Below are 9,491 nucleotides of genomic sequence, written 5' to 3'. Positions count from 1 at the left end.
GTACGGTCTTTTAGCTAGTGTTTTTATATTTTCTATTAACTAATTATTTGTTATAGCATACATCATTAAAAAAAAAAAAGAGATGCGAACATATGATTTCCTTGAATGAGAAATTTTACTTAAAAAGAAGACATGCATTCCTTAGTGTACTAATAAGCGTCGTACGTATCACACGTATCAATCTGTTAATTTTAACATATTAATATCACGTCCTTGTCTTGTATAAAAAGATCTTAACATACATGTTACATATCATTACTGAGCGTATCATTAATTAGCCAGTCAGAATAAAACCAAGATTCTTATTCGATTAAGAGATCGATCGAAAAAAAAAATACAAAGAAAGATACATATCATTACACCTTTTATTTTAACCTTATATTAAAATATGCATATTACAATTTACACTAGCTAATTTTTAATTTATTTTGGAAAAATCACCTCATAACAAATTGTTGAATGGAATTGCAAGATTGACTTTGATACTCGTGTATGCATATTAAAGACAAACATTGCATGCATGGCTTGTTTATTTAAGTGGATGTGAAACCTAGAAAAATTAATGAATCAAAATTAACAAGTCAAAACCAAACATATTATATAAAAAATCTATATATTAGACTCGATCGTATCGCTTCATCGCTCTCCATTTCTAGCGTATAAAATCTCAGACGCGAGACAATTCACAATTTTTCAGCAAGGGTCGTACACATGCAAATCACATTAGCCCATTTTTTCCGGTTGTTCACTCCAAACATGTAGAAATTAATTAGGAAAAAGAAAAATGAATAAATGCTTGTTTGTTTGTTTGTTTTTACCAGTTAATAGATAAATGCTTGTTTGAAGTCAAAGTGAATAAATATAGATTATATAAAGTAATGGGCCACCACATGATTTTTTTTTTTTTTTTTGTGGTAACGAATTAATCAATTAATGAATAATCATCTCTGAGCATCAGGCCAGCCGCAACTAAAACGACCCGACCCGACACCCGATAACTCACTAACCGACCAAATAATCAAAAGTAGAGTTGGAATTTTTGGAGATCTTGGTCAAACCACTCGCCAAACATGCCTTTTCCCTCTCTCTCTCTCTCTTCCACACTTGATTTATAACTCTACTGCCTCTTGGCTTGCCTGCAAAATCCCAATCTCCCCCTCCCCCAAATGGCTTTGCCGTCACCTCCGACCTTAAATCGCATTACACTCAAAAAGAGCTTGAAAAACCTTCCAAAGTCCCATTCTTTTGGACGAGTTTTACTGCCCAACAGATCCAAAACCCAGATTTCTCCTTCTGAGCGCTCAATTCAACTAGCTTCTTCTGATACAATAATGCCCATAGTTCAAACTGGTACTAATTATACTACTCTTTCCACGCCTTCTGGTTTGCCCTCTGATACAGATCGCGCTACTAACACTTTTACTTTATCTGACTTCTGGAGAGAAGTTCAAGGGTGCAACAACTGGGAGCACCTCCTAGATCCTTTGCACCCTCTTCTTCGCCGGGAAATTATCCGATACGGAGAGTTCGTCACGGCGTGTTACAAGGCCTTCGATCTCGACCCTGCCTCGAAACGCTACTTAAACTGTAAGTATGGCAAGAAACGGATGTTAAATGAGGTAGGAATGGGAGATTGTGGTTATGAAGTCGTCAAGTACATCTACGCCACTCCTGACATCGCTATCCAGAATTTCTCCTCTTGCGGACGTTGGATCGGCTTCGTCGCCGTGTCATCGGATGAGGCCACGCGGCGACTCGGCCGGCGCGACATCGTCATAACTTTCCGGGGAACCATCACGGGCCAAGAATGGGTCGCCAACTTCATGAGCTCGCTGATTCCGGCTCAGCTCGACCCGCATAATCCACGTCCCGACGTGAAGGTAGAGTCTGGGTTTCTCTCTCTCTATACCTCCGACGAAGGGTCGACCTCGAAATTCGGCATTACGAGTTGCCGGGAACAGCTACTGTCAGAGATTTCAAGGCTCCTCAAAAAATACGAAGGCGAGAACATTAGCCTGACGGTGGCGGGTCACAGCATGGGGAGTGCATTGGCTCTCTTACTCGCCTACGACGTGGCAGAGCTCGGACTGAACAAACTAGGTAACGCTGTTAGCGGACAAAAAACTGAAATACCTGTCACTGTTTTCTCGTTCGGCGGGCCGCGAGTCGGAAACCTAGGTTTCAAAAATCGGTGCGAAGAGCTGGGTGTCAAAGTGCTGAGAATCGCGAACGTGAACGACCCCATCACGAAGCTGCCAGGGGTCGTCTTCAACGACGAGAATTTTAGGGTTTCAAGTTTGGGATTTTCGTGCTACGCCCATGTCGGAGTTGAGCTATTACTGGATTTTTTCAGCGTCCAGAACCCTTCCTGTGTTCACGACCTGCAGAGCTACATAGGCTGCCTCCTGAAATACTCCAACTCGGATAACAAAGAAGGGTTTGGTTTTCAGATTCATGTGGATGAAGTGATGAGTAATTTGATGGAGAAGGGAAGAGAGTTGCTCTTGAGCTCTCATCAGAACATCAACGTGTTGCCGGGGTTGCTCTCCGATGCCGGAAACCACCACGGTATTCTGGGATGGATCTCGAGAGATTTGATGAGTTCTTTGGGCAATGAACTGCTCTTTGGCCTGGTTCTTTTGTTATTGTAGTTAGCACTAGCTAGTACATAATTATGTTAATTAGAAAAGGCTACACAGACTAATTAAGTCATTGTAAATTGAAGATATCGGGGAGGGGAGCAACTAAAAATACATATATGTATAAATCCTTTTGAAAGATGGGTATTTTTGTGTTATATATATATATATAGATCATTCATGTTTATAATCATGAAATTTATTAATTCATCAAATGTGAAGGTGATGGTATTAATATGTGCGCAAAATATGTCCATGTATATGCATATATCATTGCAGTTGCCTTGCCACGCAGCTAGTTATTACTCACTACAGCACCTGAAGAAGAAGAACGGATCATAGCTAGCTAGTACTCCAGTTCGTGGCAAGCAATTGCAATAGTTTTCATGTTTGACACGTGAACTTGGGCGGTTCAAAGTCAGATGTTTTTTCTGTTGCTCATAAATTGTTGGAGATCATCCAGCTATTTCTATGGACTAGCTTGTTCCTTCTCTGAATTGAATTTCATGTTACTCTGTTCACATGGCCCAGGATATTATACGAGAAAGCATTTTACTTTTGCGATGCTCATTGCTCAATATAACGCAGCGATCCAAATCTGCAGAAAGCGTATCATTATGAGCGAGCTTTTAGCACGCTTTAGTTAGTTAGCTTTCAGAGATTAGCGTATAATGTCAATATAATGTCTATAAAAACGAGAGTTGAGTATAATTATATATTGAAACGAGCGTGCGCGCACGAGGTCTAAATTATAGTGATCATAGTTCATTGTGAGCCTTCAAAAACAGTTTTTGAAATTTTTCGTGCGAAGCTGCTATCATCATTATATATTATATCTTCAAATCGGTCAGATTAATCACCAAAATGGAAGACTAGTTGATTAATTTGAGATCAATCTGGTGGTGTCTTCCATGCAACATGTACAAAATACATACATGAATGACCCCTAATTGTTTCGATTGAGATGTTATAATGATCGTATAAAACCGATCCGATACTTTGAGAAAGTTTGCTTTTCTTTGGCCATAGAGAATTTCAGAAGTCAAAGATACACATAATGATGGGAAAAAGCTTCCATAGATCTTCTCTCGTGGCCAGGCTGCGTGCACGGTATTTGGGGGCGAAAATTTGTGATTGTGTATAATGTTACGTCAAGCGTAGGCTCCACTGACCTCCATATTTGTAAAGAAACATTTTATGTACTGCTAGCTCATATTTATTAATTTTCTGACTAGACTTATCTCTCTCAGTTATACAGAGTTTGGAATATGAATAATAGATGGTATAAGCATAACTACATTTTTAGTTAATTGTTAGTCTTTTGAGTATACTAAAAGATGTGCACGGGTCAACATCGTCTACCATTGACGACTGTACTAATTGCTGGCCAGTTGAGAAACAGCAACAAATTTAAAAACCAAACCATGCCGTTCTTCTTAATCTTTTTTTTTTCCTTCCCTGAGGCCTGAATCTTCCTTCTTAATTTATCCATTGGTCTGTGAGTGGTCAGATTAAGAATTAAACATCAATTATAATCAAAATTGAGAAAGACACATAAAATCATTGATTGATTATACGCAATTGAAGGGGCTAATATAAGCCATTTACTACACTCGCCTCAAATATAAGCAAAAATTATTAAAAAAAATTGTATTGAAAATAAGCAAAATTCTTCCATTTTGATATGCAATTAGTAATTATTTTCATAAATTTTTTAGGGAAAAATTCAATATCATACATATAACTATTGAATCTTGAGAAATGGTTAAATATTTGCTGATATTTGAGACCGAAGAGATATTCCTGAACTCTAGTAATGCTTATGGTGACTAATTGTTAATTATTGCATCTCCTAAAGGTCTGGCTTGCCCTCTAATTATTAGCAGAAATTATTCATGAATTGTTAATAATTTTTAACAAATTAAAGACTTGCCTATAGTCCTTGGATTGGATCCACTTGACCACAATGATAATTAATTCCACCGCACATCAAATGAGATGAAAAATTTTGACGAATTAATTTTAAGCTTAACGCATGTTAAAGAAGAAAAAAAAAGAATTGCCTCAGCCAAAAAGAAAAATATAATGTGTATAATAAGTAATCTCAAAATCCAACACGCACGACATTAATACCCTTTAATGTGTCTCAAAATTCACCGCTAAAGCAAAATTGGACATTCCTGGCTGTTCCTGGTTCTAGGATCACCTTTTAACATGATTTTGCCTTTACTCAAGAAAAGCAAGGGCCTGTCTAGTTTTTATTTTTATATTTTAAAAACTGTTTTGTGATATAGTTTTTAAAATTATTTTTCAAAATAAAATAAAATAAAATTTGTTTGGTAAAATTATGTCAATTAAAAAACAGTTTTAAAATTAATAAATTAATAGTAATGATTATAAGCAATTAATTGTGATGATTAATAATAAAAATTAATCAAAATAACTATATTTTTTAATAATCAAATGTAGTGTATTTTAATAATAAAAAATAAAAAGAAAACAACAGCTTGAAGCTGTTTCTATTTTTGTTTTTAAAAATAAAAATAAAAATAGTTTTGAAAATAATTAAATGAAAAACACTTATCCAAACAGGTTTTAAAATTTTTCTATTTTCAAAAACAAAAAATATTTTTTAAAAATAGAAAACAAATAGGCCCTAATTAGCTTATACTCTTTATTCTTTATAATTTTCAATCATTAAATGTTCCCTCTTTTCTGAAGTAGCTCAAATAAAATCAAACTGCATCATGTTTATACCAAGACATTTTTTTATTATTGTGGCCAAACTCCTTTTTTTTTGGTTAATAATGACAAACTATATATGTGAAAGAAATTTATATATGAAATTGCAAGGGTAATTGGCTGGGTCAACCTATCCACAACTAAAAGATCAGTCAGGTCTTTTTTTTTTAATTATATTTTCAGATCAATTAACGTGTATAACAGTAGAAGTATAGGTTTGATATTGACTTCTTAATTAATATAAAACTGATCTAAAGCATTAGGTTGATGAACGATGCGTATTTTTCACTTGTATATCTTTTAACTACATATAGGCTTTACCAAATGTAGAAAAAAACACACTCTTCATATACATTTGATCCTCCATATATAATCTCTTCCTAATTAATTTGACTTGCTCACAAAAACGTACTTCAAATTATTACATCAGGACCTAATACGCTTTTGGCTTTTTATTTTTTTCCAATAAAGTTTGTTTGAAGCCTGAAATGGAACTAGTTCTAAGCTCGGCAGGAATTTGTGTGCGCCCTGCTATTTGAAGTTTGAAAATAAAACTGGCCCTCATTGCATGCGAATTGGGATTCGGTATTTGTGGGCCGTCCTATATGGAGAGCTAATGAACTTACATTTTAAAAGGAAATTGTTGAGTTGTCTTAGTGTGGGTAGGCTTAAGATGACTTAGGAAGTCACATACTAGATAAAAATATGCTTAATAAATAATGTAAATGATTCGATTATACATATCAACATGCAGTAATTACTTGAAGTCCGATCCGTGGAAAACTGGCTGCTATTAGTGCAAGCAATTGCATACATTGATAGGATTGATTGGGTGCTAAAGAAGTGCATTGTGAACTTCCTTGACCCAAGTATAAATTAGGCAAGTCAAGGTACATAATCAAATTTTGAAGACACATATATAAATATTGAGCACTACAAGCTTTAAGCTTTGTGACAATGAATTAATGGGTAGGTGAGGAGGCTACTAGCTAGCTAGTTCATTAATTTCAGCTGAAACCTGGAGACGTGCTGAACACCTGCAGAAATATAATATTGTAGTATATCCCAACAGATTACTAAACGCGCACAAACATTCCAGGCATGTGTTCATGAATATATATATTTCAGTGTCACGGTGTGTGTACCACTATATGCTTTGCAATTTTCATGCGTTTTGTTTGCCTTTCTCGATAAAGTTAAATCTCGTTAAAAACACACATACATATATACATTAACTGTGCGAATTTCAAATATTAAACCAGTGTTATTCAGTTTGGTCGTAGAAATAATAATTGATGCCTTGAAACAGATTATAATTCTTCTATAGTATAAAGTTGAAGGCAGTTTTACTCAGCAATTAATTATTAGTTGATTATTGTGGAAATGTACGAAAGAACGTATAGGAATGACGAAGTACACGTATAAAAGGACCAAGTGGCTGGAGAAAGCGGAGAATCTGAGCACTGGTGGGAAGACTTTTATAAGTTGACTGACGTTTCGGGGGCAAGATTATTTCCATGGTCGGTTTGTTTGATGTCTGGCTTCATCCTCGTTTTTCCTTAGATTTTATCATCAAGTCCAATTCCGTTCATGGTTTCTTACTTCCCAAAAACTTAACTTCTCCTTGTAATCTAATTTACCTGCGTCGATCAGTTGACATTTTACGTGATAGATAACATTATTGCAATTCAACATGGGCAAGCCTCGTAGTTTAATTTGTCTGTGTTTAAGGAAAAAGGAATGATCTCTCCATTCCAATATTATGAATTTTTAATATTTTTATTCAGCAGTTTTCATTTTATCTTACCGGCCATCTTCATACTATCAGAAAAACTTCTGCCTTTTTTTTAAAACTTTAAATAATTAATACTCTTTAATTTTTTTTCTATTTCGTTGATTTATATGTCTTGATACTTTTTAAACAGTGAAATGCAAAAATGTGAATATATATTTTTATATGTTTTAATTTCTATAGAATGGAGAAAGCGTAAATGTAGGCACCTCTTTTTCTATATAAATAATTAAAATTGTTCAGTTGAATCTTTATTATGAAAAGTGTCTACATTTAATATGTAATCATATCTTGAACAAAATTTCTTCTACGAGGAGAACACTTATAAAAAAAAGAAAGAAGAAACTCAGTAAGATCATGTTTGAGTTTTTCAAAGAGATTATACAGAGTACACATACAAACATTCGCTTGTTTCAACCATGGAATGGAAACAGACCAACACGTTGTCTTCTTCTTCTTCTCGTTTTTATTTTTTTTTTAGCTTATCGAACAGAAGAGATCCTCATCTTCTTCCATTACGAGAAGTAACTTTGCCCTCATTTTTCTTCACGTTTCTTTTTTGTTTTTTGTTTTTTTAAGCCAGAGTTCACGTGTGAATGTGGTTATATATTTAAAAAATATTGGTCTGTTTATACCATGTATGCATCTAACTGGAAGAGCTTGATTGAGTAATTGCAAATTAAAAAAATTCGTCAAAATTAAGAAATGCGTGTTGTAGATGAAAGCCTCTAATTCTTGTTCATGAAAAATACCATAATCGTTGGAATATGTGAGTCACATCACAACCATGGGAATTAATGTCGTCAACTAGCTAGTTTGGCAGTTTCAGTTACGCGCAGGTGCATTGTATGTATCTGTTATTTCGTTGGCAATAAAAAAAAAATAATTTTTTAATCCTTTAACTTTTAATTCACTTGTAACCCAGTCATTCAACTATAACTCATTGTGACCTAGTCCCTCAACTATAACTCGCCTATAACCCAGTTCCTCAACTTTTGAATCACTTACAAATTAGTCCCTTAATTTTAATTAATTCTTTTCATATTAACTTATATCTCATATCAATGAGCAAAAGAATGGCATTTTAAAATAATATATGAGTATTTTTTATCCCTCTTATTTGATAAGAAATTTAAAAAAAATAAAAATAAAGATTGAGTTATAGATGAATCAAAAGTTAAAAGATTAAGTCACAGTGAGCTATAATTGAGGGACTGAGTCACAGCAAGTCATAGTTGAGAGATTGAATTATAAGTGAGTTAAAAGTTTAAGGATTAAAAGATTAATTTTTTTTTTAAAAAAAGTGTATATTATTTCGTAATCTTTTTCAGTTGATCGAGCTTTTAATGTTTTTCCCCCGAAAAAAGAAAACAATTTATTGATGTGTATTATATTACTGAAAGTAGGGTGAGGTAGGATGAGAAATTGGAATTAAAAGTTAAAGCCCTATTCAAACAGACATTTGCATGTAATAAAAAAAATTAAAACCCTTTATAAAATAAAATAAAATAAAAGTTGAAAGCCCGATACTTGTAGTTTTATCTAACTCCGTCATGTCAACGTGTAATTAAGAAGTTGAGTTTGGCTGGGAATTAAAATTCATAATTATTAAATTAAAAAGAGTTCCCGAACGTCAATAATCACTCGACCAAAATAAACATATCAATGGAAGCACAAAATCAAGGCTTTAATTTTTATTTAAAAAAAACACCTTTTCCTCAGGATTGCAAAAAGTGGGAAAAATATTAAGAATGCGACTTAATATATTAAAAATTGGAAATTTCTTTTTTTTAATAACTTTAACCTCCTCCCGGTTGTTTTTTTTGTTTTTTTAACGTTATCCACTAACTTGGTATATAAATTATTTTAAAATATTTTAAATTTAAGTTAAAATATATTTTTAATCTTTTAATTTATATAAGATTTTAATTTGATCACTTAGTTTTATAAAATATCTTTTCGGTTCTCTAACCCTAATATCGTTAGTTTAAAAAATTATTTTTTGTATTAATAATTATTATTTTAAAAAATTAAACCTACTATATCAATATTTGATAATATTCTATTTAAAAGTTTCATATAAAATTTTCTTGTAATAAAACTAACGTTGGAATTGAAGGACTGAAAAACTAATTTATAAAATTAAGAGACTTAAATAAATTAAAAAGTTCAATGACTAAAAATACTTTGTAGCTTGAAAATTATTATTTGACACACATATACATTCTGCAAAGACAAACAATAATATACATACATACATACATATATATAATGTCTGTGATATTGGGAAGAAGCAGCCATTTTAATACTCATAGTAA

The 9,491-nt window shown here is 33.1% G+C and overlaps 1 protein-coding gene across 1 annotated transcript; it reads left to right on the top strand.

The window, feature by feature from the left end:
- Positions 1 to 1,166: 1,166 nt before the first annotated feature.
- On the top strand, positions 1,167 to 2,651 carry LOC129308326 (galactolipase DONGLE, chloroplastic-like). The gene has a single exon (XM_054949407.1). It carries the CDS (start codon positions 1,167 to 1,169, stop codon positions 2,649 to 2,651), a length of 1,485 nt encoding a protein of 494 aa, XP_054805382.1.
- Positions 2,652 to 9,491: the final 6,840 nt, after the last annotated feature.

The sequence above is a fragment of the Prosopis cineraria genome, unplaced genomic scaffold (assembly GCF_029017545.1).
Source record: "Prosopis cineraria cultivar Desert tree isolate PC_DT_omini unplaced genomic scaffold, ASM2901754v1 PC4, whole genome shotgun sequence".
In the NCBI taxonomy this organism is placed as follows: domain Eukaryota; kingdom Viridiplantae; phylum Streptophyta; class Magnoliopsida; order Fabales; family Fabaceae; genus Prosopis; species Prosopis cineraria.
Note: the sequence above shows the minus strand (reverse complement) of the source record. Positions and strands in the feature narration are given on the sequence as shown.

Excerpts from the sequence above, each read along its gene's own strand:
- LOC129308326 (XM_054949407.1), top strand. The coding sequence starts at position 1,167 with ATGGCTTTGCCGTCACCTCCGACCTTAAATCGCATTACACTCAAAAAG.